This window comes from Symphodus melops, assembly GCF_947650265.1.
Source record: "Symphodus melops genome assembly, chromosome: 16".
Classification (NCBI taxonomy): Eukaryota; Metazoa; Chordata; class Actinopteri; order Labriformes; family Labridae; genus Symphodus; species Symphodus melops.
Window position 1 is genome coordinate 19,386,712 of NC_136706.1, and position 21,766 is coordinate 19,408,477.

Below are 21,766 nucleotides of genomic sequence, written 5' to 3' on the forward strand. Positions count from 1 at the left end.
TGCAGGCAGCAGTTCAACCAAAGCGAAACACAGTCAGCCACTGCCCATAATACGAATCCATAGGCCAATAATTATGAAAGGTTTAAAATATTTCAGCACTAAAGCATCAAACACGTCAGAGAATAAAAAGCATGCAGTCGCTCTGACTCACTATCACTGTAAGGACACACTGAGCAGCGCGTGACGGCTGCCTCACTGAACAACCGCTTTGAGCTCACCTGTGTGTCACCGCCCCCGAGCACGCGGGGCAATCCGTCACGCGCTGTTAAGGTGTGCAGTGTAAGAAAGAACATTTGACGCTGAACACTGAATCACTATGTCAGTCAAACAGGCAAATGACGTCACGCGTTGCAAAGTGTTGAAGCAAACGGAGATAAAGCTCAGCAGGAGTTGTTTTGTTGGGGAGGGAAAGAAAAAGAGTTCACAGCAAAATAAGTTGAGTTTAAAAAAAAAGAAGAAGAAAATATTCGGACCTTATGCATACCGCCGTTGTATTACCATGCAATGCTGCAAATGCACTCATGTAAACCCATCAAATACTCCAAGCACTCCACGTGTACACTTGTTCTGACTTTACTATGTGAAGATGATAAACATTTCCAAGTACAGTCCTCTTACGCACATTACTAGGAAAACGTTAATCTGTCATACATTCAAGCCATGTTTCTAAGTGCGATCAATGACGTGTCGCTGCTGCTGCCCCCTGCTGTTGGAGAACTAAAAGTAACAAGCGTTCATCTGTCAGAGTCAGCTGGATCTGATGGTTTGGGTGTGTGATTGTAAATACATGTCATTAAGAAACCACATGCATTAATCTGCTGATGTTCACTTTTAGCCTCCTGACTTCAGATGACTCTTCACAAGATGTCTAAACCTGGCTCTACGGATTTGCTCCTATTAAAGCGTTAGTAAGGTCACAAACTGATGATGGGTGATGAGCCTTGGCTCTCTGTCACTGTTGCAGATCACCCCAAAGGTAGCTGAGGCCAGGGCTTTGTGCAGGCACCGTTTACAGCAGGTAACCCTCTCTTTAGTTTCTGTGTCGAGTGGACTCTCATTTTGTGGCGTCCAAGTACGAAAATATTCAAAATAGTTTCAGACAACGGCAAGATTCGAGTTTCTTTCACAAGCCTCTGCTGTAACTTAGTCTTTACCAATTCAGCCAACACTGTGCATGCCTTCTAGGAAACATTGTCATGAAGCATACTCTGTCATCAGCTTTTGTTTTATTCACTGTGAACAGACAACAAAGACTAAAGTCCTTAGAGTGAGTGTGTGTGTGTGTGTGTGTGTGTGTGTGTGTGTGTGTGTGTGTGTTACATCTGAAAGGCAGAGGGTGCAGTCAGGAGGTTATGATGTGGCTTTTTTTGAAGCGCACTTTAAAGCCTTCAGGCTTTTACTTGAAAAAAAAAAATACAATTCAGAATAAAAGAAAGTACAAAATGTTTATTGAAACGCTTTATTTCAAAAATGAGTTGGCAGGAAGAAAATATGAACATTGCAAGAAGCAGCAACTTGTGTTACAAAGTGCTCAATCAGTCATCTGTACAGTGAGCATGGGTTCAGTACATGACAGAAAACATTGTGCAACCGAGAAACATGACAACGATGCATAAAAACCGTTTTAGCTGTGGATTATTATATTATGTTTGATTAAAAAGGGAAAGTATCTTGAGAAAGAAATATTTTCATGTCAGCTTGTCATCAGAACATGCAGATGAGTTATTGACTTAGGACTTCCTGTGTCAAGATGTGCTTATTTCCTCCCTTTAGTAGGGCTCAATTAATCGATTGAACCGGCCAAAACATCATGGATCGGTGTCTCCGGCTCCTTACACGGGGTCACAGCGCTCAGGCAGGAACCTCTGCAGGCAAGACACTGACCAACAACACTGCCCACATCCATGATAAGCAGAAGAGTGGTCTGATGTTATGGCTTTAATTCTATCAAAATCACACTTACAGTAATAGTTATCATCGTTATCCAAAATTGGAAGATTAGGCCAATCAGCATTTATAAGAGAAAGTTTAGAAGATTTTAAGCAAAAAATGAACAAATGAACCCAATACAGCAATGGAATATAAGAAAAGACAGATGTGAGCTGAAAGCCTGATGAGTCATTTCTGGTCCTTTATGCTGAGCGACTAAAAATAGAGGAAATTATAAGAGAAGTATTCACATCATTTTCATTTTATTCTCTTATGACTGTATGAGATGCAATCTTATATTTTTATGGGTAAAAAGTCCCTTTTCCTTTCTCTTATTTTATAAACTAACACACCTATTGTAGTTTATTAGGACTCAACCCCCCACACACACCTACAGTACACACCATTCTTCATCAGGTAACACTCACATTAGCACAAATGAGTATCAATCCTCCACACAAAGTAGACCCAAACAAGATCTACTTCTTCTTCTTAAGTAATATTTACTACAGTTAGTATTAAAGCGCCCCGCTGTTCTGCAGCCTCTGAGGATGACATTTCACTTTTGTGAGGATTTATGTCTTCAGGTATAAATCCAAGGCCTTGGATCTCAAGTCGCTCTAAACTGTTGGGTTGGCTGAGGCATCGAGAAACGTAGGATGATGGTCGACGTTTCTGTAAATCTAGAAGTGAGAATATCGCTCACCAAACTCAATCCAAACAGGTTTATTTTCTCTAAATGATTGAGCCTGGTTCATCACCACTTCATGTCATGTGTTAGATGGCTTTAGTTCTTACAAGCTTTTCTAAAATGATAACAATAAAATCTCCACTGTAGTTACTTCTAGGTCTTTTTTCAAGGCAGCAACTTTTCTGAAAACATGTCTGGACAGATCATGACAGCTTGTTGAGCCTTCACTGATGTCGTCTGCTTTGAAAGTGGATCGCTTTAACACTCGATCTTAAAGAAACACGCTGAGTCGACTCCATAACGCAAGCCTGAAATTAATTCCTTCATTTAATCATCATTTCTTACTCATCAGGAATTAATGTGGTATAATAAACTGTGAAATATAACAAATGAGCTAATTTCAGGTAGCAGTACAGATGTTCTTCACACATCATTATAGAGCTTCTTTTAAATCAATTTGATAATCAGGATATTAAAAGAAAAACATTACGAGCAATCAAAAGAGATTGCAAAAACAGAAAACCACTTAATCATCAGAGATCCGTCTTCAGAAATGTTACACTGCAGACGCTCGCAGCTCACAGGACTGAACTCATCAACACGGTATTCAAGACAGAGCCGCACGTCTGCAGCTTCAACGTCACAACAACCAATGATGTTCTGCAGAGGATGAATCCTTATTACAAAGTGGATCCCCTTCCTGAAATCTAATTAATCACTACAATCAGGCTCACATTTGACACATTGCCATGATTTTTTTCTTAGAAAAACCAAGATGTAAGAACAGGAGTAGTGATCATACAGTAAAGCAGTGTGCTTCTAACAAACTTCCCGATGTGATGGGAGAGGGCTTTAAGAACAGAAGTCATCATCCGACACATTCTGAATCAAGTCAGAGACTATTTACACAAAAATATTAACAGCCATGTTAATCCATCACACATCCATCCAAAGAGAAAATATTACTCTGAATGTAACTTTCACTCGCAGCACTTCACACATTGAAACCACTGATACAGCAGCAATTTAAAACAAAACAATAAAACAACCGTAGCACAATACAGTTCAATAGGCACAGCAGAGCATTGGCAAATGTAGTGCACATTCAATGACGCAGTTCAGTATATGGCTCTCTGTTCAACAGTCTGTGACGACTTCACAGCAAAAAAAAAAAAAGATCTTTTGGATGGAAGCGTTTCAAAGTGATAAAATAAGCAGAATAACAGGATCTGGGTCCCGCCACCAGAACCCCCCCCCCCCCCCCCCCCAAAAAACCTAGAAGTTCTGTCCTTCAAGCTGTCAGAGATCGCTAAACAGCAATGACTCAAACGCATTCACCGGAGAAGACAATTATTCCACAACCTTCATTTCTTACGCACGGCGCCCATGATAGGACGATGAATCAGCGGGTGCATGTGCAGCGTCACAGAAGCACGGAATGGTTACACACAGAGTGGCTTTAAATTGATGAATTTTCCCTCCACAGCATCTTTAATAACCATCTCTTCCTGTTATGTCAAACCAGTGCAAATACAACACAATCTGATGAAAATCTTTAACTGGGTAAGTCCAGCTCATCTAAACTCACTTACAGAATAAATACACCTCCATGAAAACACATTTTCATTCATCATCAATTGAATGGTGACTGCTTGATGACGCTATGGAGATCAAAAACCATTCAGCCCTGGTTCATGTATAAAACTATCTCTTACTAAGATCTTTAGACTTCTTCGAGCTGCCCTCTGCTCGTGCACACTTAGGCTGGGACTAAACCGGGTCCAGACATCCTCAGGTAAACACACTCAAATACACCGTAACCCCTCTTTGTCATTTCTCTGCACAAGCAGCTACACTGGCTGTGGCCATAGGAAATGATTTTCACAAACAATACGTGATCCCTCCACCACAGCAATCCATTCAAACATAAATGTAGCTTAACGCGCTCCATAGATTTCCAATATTGATTACTGCACCCAATGCACTGGTGAATCAACTGAAGCAATACCTCGATGTCTTTAGAACCATGAGCCTGGGATGTGAAGTGTGCCTCGGGTTTTCCAGACAAGCACAGTGTGAAATCCTCGTTGTTTCCAGATTAATAAATACAAATAGCAACCCTGTCAACCAAGAAGTAAAACCCTCCCACTGCCATCCGGTATCCTGGAAGATCCAGCTAGTTGGACCGGATAAAATAAAGTGTTGTTGTTGTTTTGTTTTTTTTACATGAGAGACCAGCTCTTACGTGAACCTTTTCCTTAGGAAAGATAAAGAAAAAGGAAAATATGCACAGAATAAATCCCTCCACATGGACACATAGCACAGTACAGGGGACAGCAAAGATCTGGTTTCTGCTCAACACAGCAGTCCTGTGTGGAGAGACGCTCCCGTCTGAGCGCCAAGCAGCGTTTGACTGACGCCGGCCGGATCTATACAGACAGCTTCTGTGAGAGCTAATATCACTTTGGTGGAGAGGGCCATATGGGGAGAGGATGAGCCTCTGTGTTGAAGATGTACTTGTCTAGACTGAGCAGCTCCATGTCATCAGAGAAGAGCAGGTACAGGTACTTGAGTGTCTCGCCCAGGAAGAAACTCTCCATCTTGTCTCGGGGTCCGGGGTTAGTGAGGTCTCGGACGTTGCTAATGGACGTGTAGCCCCCATCAGCCACCTGCACGATAGAGTTGTTTTATGGATACAAAAGTCAAGAACGTGACCTTCTGACACTCATCTTCATAGCAGAAAACCCTGTGTGGTAAAGATCAGGCTCTGGCTGACAAGTCAGAAAAAAATGACTTCTTATATGATCACTTTTCTTGTTTTAACAGCTTTTTGCAGGACATGTGTAGTTATGGTGATGTGTGTATTTGTGGCGATTAATACATTTAATAAGAAAACCAGTCACAGTACATAAACTCTGTTCAATAATAAGAAAGAATCTCTCATGCACATCTTCATCATTAAAGCACGGACTTTCCCCCTAATATCTTTCTGACCTCCTCCCTTACACTCCGCTCTTGACCTCTGATCCTCATACACTCGTTTGCTCTTTATGTCCCACATGGTCTTACACACATTCGAGGGCAGAGCCTTCGGTGTGGCAGAACCCACCCTGCAGAACTCCCTCCTGGAATTTTTCACAATGCTACGTCCTGGAAAACCTCCCTGTTCAACTCAGCTTATTGACTTGGTTTTCACTTATGCACTCCGGACAATATCTAGATAGCTTGGGAGCTACTGGTCGCACGCGGACAGGTTTCCAGTAGATTGCCTGGAAAATTTGCTGAATGTGTAAAAAATAAAAAAAATATTTCAACAACAGTAAATGCACCTCTTCCCATGATACAGTGAAAAGTAGTCATATTTTCTTGTGCATTGTTTTTAATTTATAGGAACATAGCTGACTATGTGGCACAATAAGTTCATGTTTTTTTCTTGGACCTTGATGTGAATTTAAGATTATTGATTGGCTTATTGCAATTTCACACAGTAGCTTAATTCAGCTGATGTAATGCAAGTAGCTTAACTACTTAATTTTTTTCAAAGTCGCTCTCAGGTGAAGAAAGGTGGAGCCTATCGCTGTCAAAGGGAGGTAAGACGTGACGTAAAAAAACAACGCAGAAGTAGCAGACGGAGCTAGTCTGCTACTCGACGATATAAATATTTGTCTTTATGTCAATAAAGGAAAGACAACATCAACAAAAGGACTACAAACTGACAGAAAACTTCATGCCGCCGTTTAATCTATGCACGCGAAGAGTTCTGTATGCCATACATTCAAACTATTATTAGTGTTTTATCATAAAGTTTGTCTCTAAAGGCCAACAGCTTTTTGTTTACCTGACATGTCAGGTGGGATGGCAAAACCTACATAAATCAACACAGATGAGGTCACACCAACATCACGTGACACCTCTGATGAAGGCTGCAGAAGCAAAGTAGCCGAAACTTGTCAGGTAAACAAAAAACTTTTGGCCTTCAGAGACAAACTTTATTATAAAATGATCATCAGTAGGCCTAATGAAGCTCTTCAGTTTGACCTTGTGAAGTCCTAATAATAATGATTTATCAGTAAGATGTAGCTTAGCTTATGTTGTATTTTAAGGCTAGTAGTTTCACAGTCATGTCGGCTGTGGCGTGTGCTGCCTGTACCTTGGTGTAGTTATTAAAGCTCTGCAGTATGTTCCATCCCCAGTCTCTGTACTTGGTGTCCTTGGTGAATCTGTACATGTAGAACAGACTCTCCACTGTCTCTGGTCTAAGCAGGTTGTGTCTGTCTGCGGGCTGAAAGAAAGGACAAGAACACATCACACACACACATTTTATTTTAGCCTCAACCACGTTCAATTCACCAAGTGACTTTGAATCAACTCAAGGAAGCATCATCAATGTGCCTTCCTGCCGTTTAAAGGGACAGACACAGAATTTAAAAGTACGACTGTTGGTTCATCATCAACTTCATCAGGACTAATCCCTGTTGACATTTTTTTGTAATGGTTAAGGAGCCATTTGACTTTCTGTCCCCTGTTCTTGAAGATCACCTGATTTATGCTAATGATTTTTTTTTAACCCAGTGCAGCACTCGCGACAACCTAACTTCTATTTTCCACAAGCTATAAAAGTAGTTTGAAATGAGATTTTATGTTTATTATTACTGTTGAGAGAATCTCCGAAGCAAACGTTTATTGACATCACTGACTAAACAGTGAAGGAAATTCAACCACAGGACAAACGAATGTCTCAGACCGTGGACGTTTCATTTCACACTACTCGCAGCGAATAAACGAGTGGAGCCTTTATAATGCGACATTCATTTCCTTAGCTGTAAGTCCTGGAATGAGAATGAGCTCCTGAAATGTTTGAAATATTTCTTTCTTCTATTGGAGGTTAATGGAGGCAGCGGTTGAGACGGCTACAGAGATATCGGATCCTTTAAAAAAACTTGGGGAGTCAATTTAAAATAAAATGAGCACTAAGGAGGGTTAGAAAGGTTACGCTCAAAACTCCCACGACACATTTATACGAGCTGATGAGTGTTGAATTCAGCGGGCTCCCTCATCAGACTCTTACTCATTTATCTTATTTCATACATGAGAGCGTGCATAAACAAATTGAGACATTTCATTATAGACACAATTATTGTTTTTGTCATTGCGTAACCTTCTCTGAAGTCAGTTCCCGAGCAGAGTATTTGAAGCTTGTGAAGGTCGTTTGAGTTAGATTTCGATCAAACAATGGTATTACATTTAAATAAAGATGAAGAAATCAGACAGCACATCAAACTAAGAAGTGAAAAAAGACAAGATAATGATAACTAGTGTTGGGCAGTAATGACCAATAACGTGTTACAGAAATAAAATGACTTTTACAAGTAACGATTTGTGGAATAAATTAGTAATAAAATTGCTGTAATGATTTAAGAGTTGCCCACACAAAAATAAGTCAGTACTACCTTACTGTTGTTGTTGTTAGCCCACTTCTGATTTAAATTTAACAACCTTCAGATTAATGTTGCTATGTATGTGGTTTTCCCTGGAATCAGGCTTCTTTTTAGGTCATTTGGTTTTTTGTTTTGTCAATTGGTGTCACACATACCTGGCAACCCTGGCTAGCGTGGAAGATGGAAGCAAACATGTTTACATTCAGTGGCTGTGATTATTCTCATTACTTTAGTTCTGTCGAGAGGAAACGCGACAAGAACAGATGTCAGATACAAATTGTTTCCTGGTACTTGAGACTCTCCTCCTTTAGAACTTACAGCAACTGAGGACAGTAAAACAACTTGAAGCTCGTGGAAATAAACGCCACTAACGAGCCCTCTGCGGCAGCCAGGACAGCTGTAGCCCTTCAATACTTACCAAACAACCAAGACTGGATTTTAATCTGTGACAGCTACAAGTGAAAAAGAACTATTCAATATTGAACCTTTAATGAAGAGTAATATAACGTATTTCCTCTCGGCAGATCGCCACAGAGTTGTGTAAGAAATTACTATTGGCAGGGAGTAATAAGTAAAGTAATTATATTATGAGCCTAACACTGATGATAACAGAATGCCCTTATAAAAGGAAGTATCTGCTGGGATCGTTACCTTGACAACAATGTCCCGGCCGTCACTGGCCTGCAGGCTGAAGTGTACGATCTCTGGGCTCAGTCCAGTCTCCATCTGAGTGTACATCTGATGACACGTCTCCATCAGCTGCACGGCCAGATCCATGTGGTCCTCTGGGAGGCCATTGTGAACCCCCAGTGCTAATGTTCCTGGCAGGAAGCACACGAGATGGTCCTGTGGTGGACAAAAGAGAGCGAAATAATTGAGAAGGACGACACTGAGAAGAGATGAGAGATAAAGATAGGGGCTGGAATTGATTTGACTGGCTGATAGAGAGACCGACTGAAAACAAGCTTGCTCACGGACTGATCCAACAAAAGCTGACTTATTGATCGAACAAGGCGCTCGGTGTCTGTGGATGGGACTTCATTGTGCAATATATCCTCTAACAGATTTTATTTCTCTGCGTGTGATACTTCACAAACACGTGCATTTTAGGATCCATGTATAATGTGCAGCATGCATTTGGGATTTAGGAACACAAACTTATGTTGAGTTTATCTACCATCTTAGGGTTGAAGCGGTTATGATTCAACTCTCCGACAAAGGTCAATCTGTTCGGCCCCGTCTGTCTCACGAGGTGTTTCTTCACTCCTTCTACAGCCTGCAGGTAGTCATTCAACAGGCTGAACAAAACAGAAACAGAAATCATGAAGACGTCAGAATGTATCAGCATCATACTGCACATGTAAAACTTTGTTAAAGGGTTTGGAACATAACTTCTCTGATTGTGGTCAAATGGATGAAACAGAGGGCATTAAATACAGGAAGTGGATCATGTAGGAACACAAACTTTTGTCATCCTGTCTGCCTTCATTCTTAGTTTCTGGGAAACACTGTCAGATTTGTGATATAAGAGCTTTTGTTTTTGAGCTGCAGCTAAACCAGGACGCTGTTTAGCAAAATCTCCTAACCGCTCCGCTAACTTCCTGACACTTCTTTTGAACTTTAATATTAAAAATATGTCTCTGCATCAAGGTTTGTTATTGGTCTTTGAATTGATTAACACTGTGTTTTATGATTTGCATGTTCCACCTCTAACTCTGGTGTTTTCACTCACGATCACCAAACATAAACTTAGAGAGGTAAGGCTAGAATTACTCTTCTTCCGCCTTTCCTCCCTGGATCCACTGTTTGAGCAGATATTCGTAGTAGCTGTCTGCCCTGGCGCCAAGCGTGAGGACTCCTTTGTTGCTGAACTGGCCGCTGTTGGTGTTGATGAACATGGGCACGAGGCCGTCACGTTTGCCTGGAAGCTTGTGGACCAGCCTCATCACCTCGTTTGCAACATCCTATAAAAGAAAGAAAACACATCTAACCGTGAGATAGTGAACCTTCATGTCCGACTCCACTTAAAGCCACTCTGTGGACTAATATGTGTGAATAGAAAAACTGTTTTTATGGTTCATCATTCAAAGTAACTTCCCCCTTTCTTGAAACTTATACCAGATGTGGAATAAAAATCTTGAGGGTTATGTGTGGTAATTATTTAAATCTGACAACATAAAGGACTAAAAACAACTTCACTCATTCGTCTAACTTCCGTCAAGATCAAGTGTCTATCTGCTGTACTTGATGTCTCACGTTGACTGAATCGGAAACCTTGAAGTAAACCCAGAGACTATTTACATAAAGTCGCTCCATCTTTTTTTCTGCTCCATCTCAAAGAATAGGAAGTAAAGTCTGATCTTAATTATTGGACACAAACACTTCAACGCACAGCTACAGATGTCCTCTCATGTACACTGACCTGGTACTGCGGGTCCTGAGTGAGGCGACTCAGCTCTCTGAATTCCAGCTGAATGCTCGTGACCTCGGCCAGCGTGCTGTCTGTGGTCCATCGAGGGGGGTGTGCTGTTCCCTTTCCGATGTTGACGTCTGAGAACGGGATCTTTGAGGGGGTTTTGAAGGCAGGCATCAACCTGGACCCGAGATCTTTCTTTAAGTAGAGTAAAAAATAGGGGGAAATGACGAGTTCTGACCAATAAGGATAAACTATGGAATGGAAATCTTCATTAAAATAACATCAACTCCGTCTGTATCAGCTGTAAACTTGCGGAGGCACCATTAACTTCATCATGTCTACAAAATGATTTATTTATGTGGGTTGAATTCATGTCTGAATCTGATTTCATGAAAAAGTCAACAAGCAGAAAGTCTAAAACTTTTGGACATCTATGACTCACAGCCTTTTCAAAGAAGAGCTGGTCTCCTGATAGATGGTAGGCACTCAGCAGTCCCCCAAGGACACGGATAGTGGTTTCAAAGAGATTCACGTCCACGTTCTTGTTGAAGTTGAGCTCATTGTCCACCCAGTTCTTTGCTTCTGCAAACTCTGACGGGAGAAGGAGGGAAGAGGGACGAAAAGACGTTTGCTGTTTATAACAAACATTTTACAGGAAGGTCAAGAAAACTTATTAAGGGTTCTGCAAAGACTGAAATCCTCAAGTGGTCAGTAACAAATTCTGCAACTGACTTAGGTCCAGTGATTTAGAAAGACACTCTGAAATACAGCTGGAACATTAAAAATTGAAGCTTACTGAAATATACTTTTTTTTGGTGCACATTTTGACCAAACTTGTAGCCTTGAGCTGCTAGTTCCAAACTGATTTAAGGAGTGTGCAGAGGAGTGTTATGCTAGCTCTAGAGATGCACTGATCTGACTTTCTATGGTTGATTATGATTTCCAGTTCTTTACAGGTCAGGTCCAGTTCTGCAGGTCAGACCTGCAGAATCATTTTATGACCAATTTCATTTTTCTTTCTTTAAGGAACTGGAATTGACAGCAAAGACTTTTGTGTTCGGTAACTTTTCTTTAATGAAAATGTGATAATTATTTTTTCTAAATGTATTTTTTGGACTGTTTGGCCTTTTTTGAAAAGAACAGCTGAAGAGCGATGGTAAATGTTGAGAGGACAGAGAAGCAGGATGACGTGCAGCAAAGGGCAGGTCTGATTGGAATCAACGGCTGCTGCAACGAGGACTATCGCCTCTGTACTGTACATGGGGCGTGAGGCGGTCCGGCTAACTGGGTTACATGACCAACTCTTGTTCTCACTCAGATAACTCAGAATAAAGTTGCTGTATGCAGCTGGACAAAGCTTTCTGAATGCAAATAACAGCAAAGACATCATAAAATAAGAAATTACTTTATTATGAACCAGAGCTCAACATCTCATCTCTATAATGGTGTCATAAAGAATTAGTGACAAACTGTACCTTCTTTAAGGCCCAAAATCCACATGGTGTCCAGGGAATCGATGAGCGTCAAACCCAGTCCAAACCACTCGCCAAACGACTTGGAGATGGGCTTGAGCTCATCGTGACCCCAGGCGTAGCTCTTATAGCCTTTCCATGCATGCCTGAAGGCTTCTCGTACAGCCTCCAGTCTGTCCACAGATCCAGCCGAAACTACAAACAGAAGAATGAATCTGAAATTAAAGAGTGACCATCAAAGCAAAGAGGTCTCCCTCAATCAGATATTCCGATTGTTTTCAGTAAAGTGAATATTCCGTCATTACTCTTTGAGCACAGCAAGGTGTCACCCTGCATCTCATCAGACTTAGGGTAAAACAAAGGTGTTGGGCTTTAAAGAGCATACACCAGCAGACATGGAGAACACGAAGTTACAGAATCTGTTTGAGATCAAAAAGTCTCTCAGTGGACTCAAGAAGTAAGAAAAGTTTCTGGTGTTCGTCAGTTATACAAGGAAATAAATAGAAGAATTGTAGGTTTTCTTTGTTTAACGTCAGTGTAAAGTTGAGTTGTTTTCGTTCCTGACTTTTCACAACATGTGGATTATGATTTTAAAAAGACAACAACACGATTTCATTTATAGGTTGAGAAATTCAAACTTAATTTGTCATGTTCACTCACTCGTGGAGAGAACTCTGGGATCAATAATTGAGTTCAGTGTTTTTATTTACCTTCGAGTGGGACGGCATCAGCAGGGTTCACCGGGGCTGGGGGAGCTGCTGCCTCTTTGTCATTGGCCGAGGGGGGAGGCTCTGTGGCTTGGTCGGCTTCAATCATTGCTCCTCTCCAACTGCATGACAAAGGCAAAAAAAAAAAAAAAAGTCTTACAGGTGAATTATTTATGACTGCTTCTTCAATACTGCATCAGAGCACAGGACAGGTCCTGCAGCTGGAACATGATTACAACGTTCACAGTGAAATCTTTTTAATTTAATTAATGCACAGTTGAACTCGTAAAAAACGAACAAGCCACCTGACTATTTTCTTGTATTTGTCCTCCTCCTCCCCTTCGTCTTGAACCACGTCTTGCTCTTTCTTTTCTCCACCGACTGTGTCAGACGTATTTCCATCTTTCTGCAGACTTGGTGGACCTCTCTTGTTGGGGAAAAAATTCTTCTATGAAAAACAACCAAACGGCTGGACTTAGAAAGAAAACAGAGAATTTGAACACCTTGCAGAAAAGGATAAAATCATATTTAACCATATGGTCTCTTTGAGTAGCAGTGAAGAAAACATTAACAAAGAATTGGAGACACCAGTGATGGATGAACCTTTTTCACAAACACAAGAGATACCTGAATAAAATGTCAACTGTTCAAATCCAAGATTCAGACCAATGTCACAGCAGATTATGTTTGTTTTTTATGAATGTGTTTTTTTGTGTGACTTGTCTGTGATCTGAACACAATGTGCAATGTAACAGATATCTGCAGTGATAGTAGGTCTATTTGTACATTCTGGTAATTAATTGCAGATAAGAGTTAATTCCTTCATGTTTCATTAATGTAGTGAAACTAAAACACGTCTAACCTTAATGGGAGGTTTGGGCAAAATGGGTACGATTGGTCCTCTGGGCTCCTCCACAGCATCTGGACGGATAACTTGTCCTGCATCTGGATGGATAACTTGTCCTGCATCTGGACGGATAACTTGTCCTGCATCTGGACGGATAACTTGTCCTGCATCTGGACGGATAACTTGTCCTGCATCTGGACGGATAACTTGTCCTGCATCTGGATGGATAACTTGTCCTGCATCTGGACGGATAACTTGTCCTGCATCTGGACGGAGAACTGGTCCTGCATCTGGACGGAGAACTGGTCCTGCATCTGGACGGATAACTGGTCCTGCATCTGGATGAATAACTGGTCCTGCATCTGGACGGATAACTGGTCCTGCATCTGGACGGATAACTGGTCCTGCATCTGGCCCTAAAACTGGCCCCACAACCGGAGCTTTACCAACATGTTGTCCTAGTAAGGGCTTCACACCTGGAAGAACGGCGTCCAGCTCTCTGTCATTCAACTCCAACCAGTCGTCCCTGTCAGACAAGCCTACACACAGACACACAGGGAAACACAGACGCACTAGGAATGAAAAAGAAACATGTCAACGTATGTCCATCCCATGTCCAACTGAGTCCAGCATCTTCTAAGAAATGACGTGACATACATTACAATAGACTCTTCACTGTGATCACAACAGAAAGCTGTCTTCCTATATAACTCAGCCAACGATGGAGTCTTAACAGACATATGGGAAATCAGTCTTTTCCAAGTTTTCGTAATACTCAAAAGCAACTTGTATTCGATTGATGTACTCTCGGGAGCAATTTTTAGAGAGTTCAGTTTGGTGGTGAAAATATCCTAGTGCATAAAAAAAAAAAAAAGCTCAGACAGGGGGAAAATAGAAGCATTTTCAGACTTAGCAATCTTAGTGTGGATGTGGTCTGAAAATGAAATGCTGTACGGGTAGAAGTTTAAAATTGTTAAAGCAGGAGGCAGGTGCCACAAAAATGATCCCAAAATAAATCTAAACAAAGAGAGAAATATTCAAATCGTCTCATATGGAGGTTTAGTGATTTACTGCAGTATAGCCTCGCTGCAGCAACATGACATGAGTCAATCCAACCCATCAGAATCAAGTAGCCATGCAGCAACACCATTAAACTAATGACAGACTGTGTCTCTGCCAGCATGTGTATCTGTATGTGTGTGTTGGCTCAAAGTGTATGTGGGCATTATTTACCTCTCCATTGCTCGCTGAGGCTGGGAAAGGAGAGCAGTCCAAATATGAGCAGCAGGGCCAGCAGGAACAGGACGAGGCTTCGCTGGAGCCGTGACAGCTGCTTCCATTTCTGTAGGCAGACATACAAAACCAAGCGCTAACTACACAGACACATGACAAACGGCTCTAAACCTCTGCCAGCTCATTTTAAAATCCTTCACCCTCTGAAAAAAACATGTTAAACATCTTTTTACACGTTCTTTTAAAACAGAAGAGTGGAAGTCGGATGGCCTTCCTCGTTAGTCTCACCCTGAATAAACGCCACATCTCGCTCCACCTGATAGCTCACAAATAAACATTCTCACCAAATCAAGCAGAGGTGCAGAGGGAGGGCCAGAGCTGGGGTCTCTGAGGGGAAAATGCTAACAGGCAAGAGACTCTGCTACCTGTACTAATTAACACCTGTGCAACACCGTGAAACTATTGAGCCATTTTCTCTGAGCTGTGACGGAACACACAGCAGACTCGCCCTCAGGAGGCTTTTTTTTTATTTCACTTTGCTAAACTTCACTCAGCATAACACCTTCACATCGTCATATTCAGTCTTTAATAACGTCATACTTTTACTGTGCATAGAATTAGCGGAACATCATTATTCACCACGACTTGCAGTTATGTTTTCTTTTTTGTAGACATATCACTTTGGGTTTTTTTTTCCATTCATATGAATGCTAGTTGAATCCAAATGCACTGTGAAGACAGATCCTGGGCTTTTTTGTAAGACAGCTTGGCTGAGAGACTCTGTAGTCTTTTGACAAGTTTGGCAGTAAAGCATTTTTATTGTAGTGAGAGCGGTTATAACTCTGAAAAGCTTTGGTTCCAGTACTAATAGGTTGCTTTTTTGTTATACGAGCTGGTTACTGACTAAAAAATTGGACACATTTGAACCTAAGTCGTCTGTTGGTAACACTGGGACGGTGACACATTTAAAACTTTCTCTCTTTAAAATGTATTTTGAAAAAAAGAGAAGACTGCAAAAACTCTAATTTATACATTTGTCTCATTTGCCATTAAAAAATATCAAATGATCCTTACATGCCACATTCACCAGACAAGTCCAGCTGAACATCTTGTTTCCAGATAAGCAGAGACGAGCAGAAACGAGGCCTGCCTTGATAGAGATCAGTTTGAGTGTTTTGAAATAAGATGTAACTACTGACTCAGACAATACGTTTCTTTTCTAGACACTCAACACAAGTAAAGTTTGCTTACCTCATCGGCAGATCTATTTATTTATGCATTAGTAATGCATGCCTTATTTTTTTTTTTTTTTTTTACTTTTCATGTTTTCAAATAAGAGATTGAATTGGTCTTAAGTGTAATCACATAATTCTGAAGAGGAAGCAGACACATGCACTTTGAAGATTGGAGTTTTTGCAGTGACTGAGGCAGATAAGATGTAGGTTTCATTTTTGACTGAAGGACAGTCAGATACTGAGCCGTCAGGAGGGGATGAGATGTAGATTATTATTGAAGTAAGAACCTTCAAAAAACAGATTCAGAACGTTGCTCATTTTGAATTAGAACGAAGAAGCAACGTTATGCGGTGAAGTTGTACTTCATGGACACAGATTTAAGCGAGGTAAACAAAGTGTTCAGTCTTTATGTTCAGAGACTTTTCTTTTAAATATTACTCTGAAAGGGCGTTTTATTTCCTCTTCCTGTTATTTTATTTCGAAACAAAGAACACAGCCATGAGCTGCAATGTTGGTGAACAGTAACACAATCAGAAACAGAGAAAAGGAACATGTTTTACTAGTTTTTTTGAAGATTTATATGACGTTCACTCAAGAAACATGTTTTATAAAGAAATAATTCACATGAAATAATTTTAATCCGTTTCTTCTACTCTATTATTTCCCCTGCAGAAAATAAAATGAACTGGACCTCAAAGACAATCTAGAGAAGATGTCGCCATGGTTACCTTAATTTATTCTTTATTGCAGTTCATTCATTGACTGACTATATAACACACATCTCACAGGCCTTCATTTCTTATACTTGTCTCATTTGTCTAAATAATCATCTATTTGAATGACCTTTGATGCAAACTGAGTCTGAACTGTAAATACTTTTTCCATGTTTGAAGTTTGATCTGGAAAACAAACATGAAATGGTTTACTAATTAAAACAGTTTAAAAAAAGCTTCACACTGAATGCCAAAGTCTTCTTTAGGTCATGGACTGTGCACATGTCGTCTCATGACCTGAAGCGTGAAGTGCAACTATAACAGGTGTCCCATGACGACAACAAAGCAGAGCCAGAAGCCTGTGAGATGAGGGGACAAATAACAGACAATGGTAGATTCCCTCTTTGTGCACTGAGCTGGAGGAAAGGAAAGTCACTCTGCAGGTTTGCTGAAAACACACACGTACACGCACACACGCGCACGCATACACACACACACACACTAATGTAAGCTCCAGAGTCACATTGAGTACATGTCTTTGAAATTACTGAACTAAACCAATGTGAATACAATTAAATCACGTAGAGTGATCCTCTCATTGGCTTTCATATCTTTAAGCGATTTTAATCTCTTTGCGACTTTCCACTGAAATAAAGGTGATGCACATTATAAAGATGAATGTGTGTTTTCTGCTGTGTAAGAAGAAACACGGAGCCAAGAAAGCAATCTGAGGAGCATGATTTGCAGAGAACAGTTTTCTCAAGGACCATAAAGCGTCATCAAATTTGACGACCCACGCGTACAGGGAGCGTTCTGAGCCAGATTGAGGTCTCTGCTGAAAAGCCGGCCTTGTACGCCAAACGTCTGTTGATATACTGCAGAAATAAAAGGTTACAGATCAGTCGATAACTGAGCTGCTATACCTTTTCAATTCATGGAAACCAATAAATTACATTAATGTGAGCTAACAAAGCTGTTTTGCTTTCATGAAGAAGAAAAAAAAAAAGAACGATAGAAAGACTCGAGACAAAGAGGATCGTTGATATATTCATGCTGTGATCTGCAGATTTTAACGATACTAAGAACAGTAGCAAAACAGTTTCTGAATGCAAACGTGGTTGAGAACAGATCTTTAAGACAATATCTAAATCATTTTGAGGCTACGTGAGTGTTTGAAAACTAACAGGAACATGCTCCAGGACATCACAATTATTTGATACACATATACAAACATTTTTATGTGCTAACGTCTCTACTCTTTTGTGCTGTAGGTGTGTGGTTAGTTCTTTCTGAAACTGGAGATGGATGGCAACAAACAGAGAGAAAGTACAACACAAGTGAGAGAGGAGGAAACATCGTCAGAGCAAACAACAGGTAGAGAGGCACAGAGAGAGAGACACAGAGAGAGAGACACAGAGAGAGAGACACAGAGAGAGAGAGAGAGAGAGAGAGAGAGAGAGAGAGAGAGAGAGAGAGAGAGAGAGATCCAATCAACAGCAAAATGATCCCAAATCTCTCCATCAACAATAATTACACATTCTGGTGTTGCTGAAGGATAACTCTTTAATGCTGTAGATGTCCGTTGTTGTGCATAAAGTGCAGGACTGTAAATGATGCATTTGGTGACATACTGTATCTCGCTAATATTTAAAGGTGTGATGAAACAATCACATGGCCACTTTGCACTTGAGAGACATTTCCATCTTTAGACATTAAAACTATCAAATTGTTGCACCGAGTAATCAGGGAGGTTGTAATCACAGTTTTACAAGATAATAAAGGGAAAACCTGCTTAAAAACCGAAAAGCCCCAGAGCAAAAGAAAAGCAAACAAAAGTATGAGACATGCTCTGATAAGTGCAACACAATATGCCAGCAAAAGCTGAAGATCAAAACCAACAAAGGAGACGAGAGAGGCTGATGGTGAGAGGGCATAAGGAGGCGAGAGAGAGAGGCAGAAGACATTTCAAAGTAAAGATAACAAGATTAAAGAAAATGCGAAGGAGACGCAGCAGCGCTGAATTTGTTTTATCTCACCGCAGTAATCAGACACATAATGTGTTGAGGGGAGGCTTCTATCTGAGAAGTTTGAAAGTTCAGGGCAGGCTGCCTCACAACAAAGAAGATGTATGAAAGGAAGACTGAAAGCCAGGAATCGATTTGTTACCAAAAAAAAAAACATGTGTCATGGAGACAGATGTTATATCTCAGTGAACAGATCAGAAGCATAACCAAGAGTGTTTACAGCTGAAGCCTTTCTGCACACACACTATATGGTAGTCAGTCAGAGATTAAAAGAAAGTTTCTAAATTTAAATATGTGAAAATGTACGACAGACTAATCAAAGATGGGTGACAACTAAAAGGAAGTAGTAGGATGTCCTTGTAAGGTAGGAAACCTTATTACAGCTCCTAATCTGATAAATGTTTCATCAATTCATTCATGTGATGCTACTGCAGATATGAACACCATCATTTAAAAATGGACTCATTGATGTTTTAATGATGGTCAGTCTGTGTAGGTAAGTTTCCCAAAGGGGCCTCAGTTGGCTTTACAGAGTAAGTGTGAGGGGTTCAGTGTTACAACACTCCTTACAGGTGAAGGTTTCAGACCCACAAACAACTCATTCATCGCATCGTTTCCAAATACAGTGAGGGTATCATGCCTGATGGCCTTCTACAATTAGTCGGATAACTTCAGCTCATTTACGCAGAACTCTTAATGTAACTTATACAGTCTGTTTGAAGTGTAAATAATCGCCCGATGATTATGCTGCAAAATGCTTTTTCCATCTTGCTGAAGAATATGAACCAGTGATCACGAGGAAGCAGTCAGCTGGGGTCCATTCAAAATAGCTGGAGCTGCTTTAAGCTTCTATGCTGAAAATAAATGCCTTCTTTATGATCTTGGATGAGCAATTACCTGATTCACTTTAACATAAACATGTATCCTCTTTTTCCAGAACCTGTGAGTGATAGTTTCTCCTACGGCACCTTCATTTTCTTTGTTGCATTAGGAACACATTACGATACAATACTGCACTGTAGTCTGCAGTTTCTGTGTGAACGTCTTCTCTTGATTTGATCTTAACCAGTTAAACATTTTAAAGCGTTTATTGCTTTTCTTTACCTGTGAATAGCTTCAGTGTTTAGAATGGGCCTCATAGTTAAACTGCCTGGCCTGTATTTTATCTATAGATTTCACTTTTTTCCCACCATAGCAACGACTCATACCTTAGTGGTACAGCCGCAGTGATCTCTGAGAAACTACACACACATATTGTGTGATCAAAGTCAAACTGTTACAGCAGTCTTGTGTTGACTGTTCTCACACTTTTTTTCTTTTAAACTCAGGCTCGATTACAGAGCTGTAAAACTCTAAAGAGAGACAATTTTGCACACCGCCCAGCCCTACAAGGCAACTCACCCTCCAGCAGGACTGTCTCCGGTGTTTCCCGTTGTTGTAAGAGTGACTGTGCGGATCACTGAGTGTCAGAGAGATGAAGTCCTTTCTGGAAGGTGGATACATCCTCTGATCGGGGTGGACAGTTGTGGGTCATAGAAGCAGCACTATAGAAGGAAAAGTGAGAAAACGGAAGACACAGGAATTGAACTTTCTGCGATCATGAAGGTTATATCATTCAAAAACTCAACAGTACCGTTTCCAACTTTTCAAATGTAAGCCTTTGACATTTTTATCTGCACATCAACGTTAAAAACTTGATTGAGTTTGAAGTTGATGCGAAGTCATAAGACAGAAATTGATCTATTATCTACTATCAAAAGGAAACATAACCAGGTAAAAAAAAAAAAAAAAGTCACGCTACCTACCTAAGGAATGTCTTTTATGACCCAAAGTACGATTATGATGATTTCCAAAATATGCAATGTTCATTACTTCTGGCACTTCATGAAGTGTTAAAAATGTACAGTGAAGAATCCAGGAATAGACACTGTTTGATTGATTGAAGTATTTATATAAACAATGACGGAAACATTAAAGGCCCTTTAAAGTTTTTTAAATGCTGAAATGAGTAAAAATGCTTGTTTATTTTATCTGACTGTTGTAATGAGGCAGGCATGTTCTACAAACTGTATTTCAACTATATATGATGATATGACCTTTTAAGATCAATTAAACATATCTATCTCTGTTCAGTACCATGGACAGCTGACAATAATAATGTGTGATCAGTGGAAAAAACCCCCCAAAAACCCCACATATTTGAAAAGACTTCTTGTTTGTCTTCTTATACGACTTCTAAATGGTAACACTCTGCATGTGATGATAACTAAACACTTCGTATGTAATATAAATATTTATCACAGACTGTAAATACTAACAATTTCAAAATAAAGAAGTAATAATAGCGAAGTAATAAATACACTGTAAAAGCATGTGTTTGTCTTATTATAACCCATGCAGCTAGCTAGCTGACATGACTTGAATCGATGTCTCTACAACTTGACACCGTTACTGTTTTTTATAAATTCACAAGAACTACAAATTGTTCTGTGTTATGTTTCACAAAAAACTACTATTGGCTAATTTATTACAGCAACGAGCTAATTAAGATTAACAGGCTTAACTATTGTCTCAACAGTAACAACACCCACACTCATAAATATGTCACTAAATACACATCCAGGTGTCTCCCCCTCACCTTTGTGCCTGGTGGGCTGATTCACAGCGATGTTATTCTCCCAGAAGCTAAACAGCTGTAAGCTAGCTGCGAGGTGATAGCTTGCTCTTCCGCTTGTTTCCGGAAGGCGACGTAACAAAGTTAAGCTGTCAAAAAAGCGAACGCGTTACAAAGCAGTTCGACTGACTGTCACTCAAAACAAACTGCTGCTCAATGACATTTCAGAGAATTTAAACTGGGGGAAGCATGGCTAAAGTTGGCGACTGAGCAGCCACAGAGAGCGAGAGACACAGAGGCGGAGAGCTGACGACGGGATGACGCAGTACGTCATGTGACGTAAGCACGTGTTATTACTTCTATTTACAGTGTGTCGTCAACCCTTTAACACAATGTTTCCTGTTATGTGGATGTATTATTGAAGAATAATCTTCATTTTACTTGGAT

The 21,766-nt window shown here is 40.4% G+C and overlaps 1 protein-coding gene across 2 annotated transcripts; it reads right to left on the reverse strand.

Moving 5' to 3' along the window:
- Positions 1-1,443: 1,443 nt before the first annotated feature.
- man1b1a (mannosidase, alpha, class 1B, member 1a) lies at positions 1,444-21,643 on the reverse strand. 2 transcript variants are annotated; one of them, XM_079363720.1, is made up of 14 exons: positions 21,344-21,643; positions 20,107-20,249; positions 14,734-14,842; positions 13,516-14,039; positions 12,959-13,080; positions 12,657-12,775; positions 11,950-12,141; positions 10,917-11,065; positions 10,481-10,669; positions 9,832-10,022; positions 9,236-9,356; positions 8,710-8,904; positions 6,771-6,902; positions 1,444-5,289 (listed from the first exon to the last, which is right to left on the reverse strand). In XM_079363720.1, exons 2-14 carry the CDS (start codon positions 20,206-20,208, stop codon positions 5,080-5,082), a joined length of 2,355 nt encoding a protein of 784 aa, XP_079219846.1. In that variant the 5' UTR covers positions 20,209-20,249; positions 21,344-21,643; the 3' UTR covers positions 1,444-5,079. The 2 variants fall into 2 exon arrangements, with proteins under 2 accessions (XP_079219846.1, XP_079219845.1); XM_079363719.1 differs by having other exon boundaries at positions 12,959-13,101.
- Positions 21,644-21,766: the final 123 nt, after the last annotated feature.

Excerpts from the sequence above, each read along its gene's own strand:
- man1b1a (XM_079363719.1), bottom strand. The coding sequence starts at position 20,208 with ATGTATCCACCTTCCAGAAAGGACTTCATCTCTCTGACACTCAGTGAT. Across the intron at positions 11,066-11,949 it reads GATTTTGGGCCTTAAAGAAG|AGTTTGCAGAAGCAAAGAAC; the intron begins GTACAGTTTGTC and ends TTCTCCCGTCAG. Across the intron at positions 5,290-6,770 it reads GCTTTAATAACTACACCAAG|GTGGCTGATGGGGGCTACAC; the intron begins GTACAGGCAGCA and ends TCTATCGTGCAG.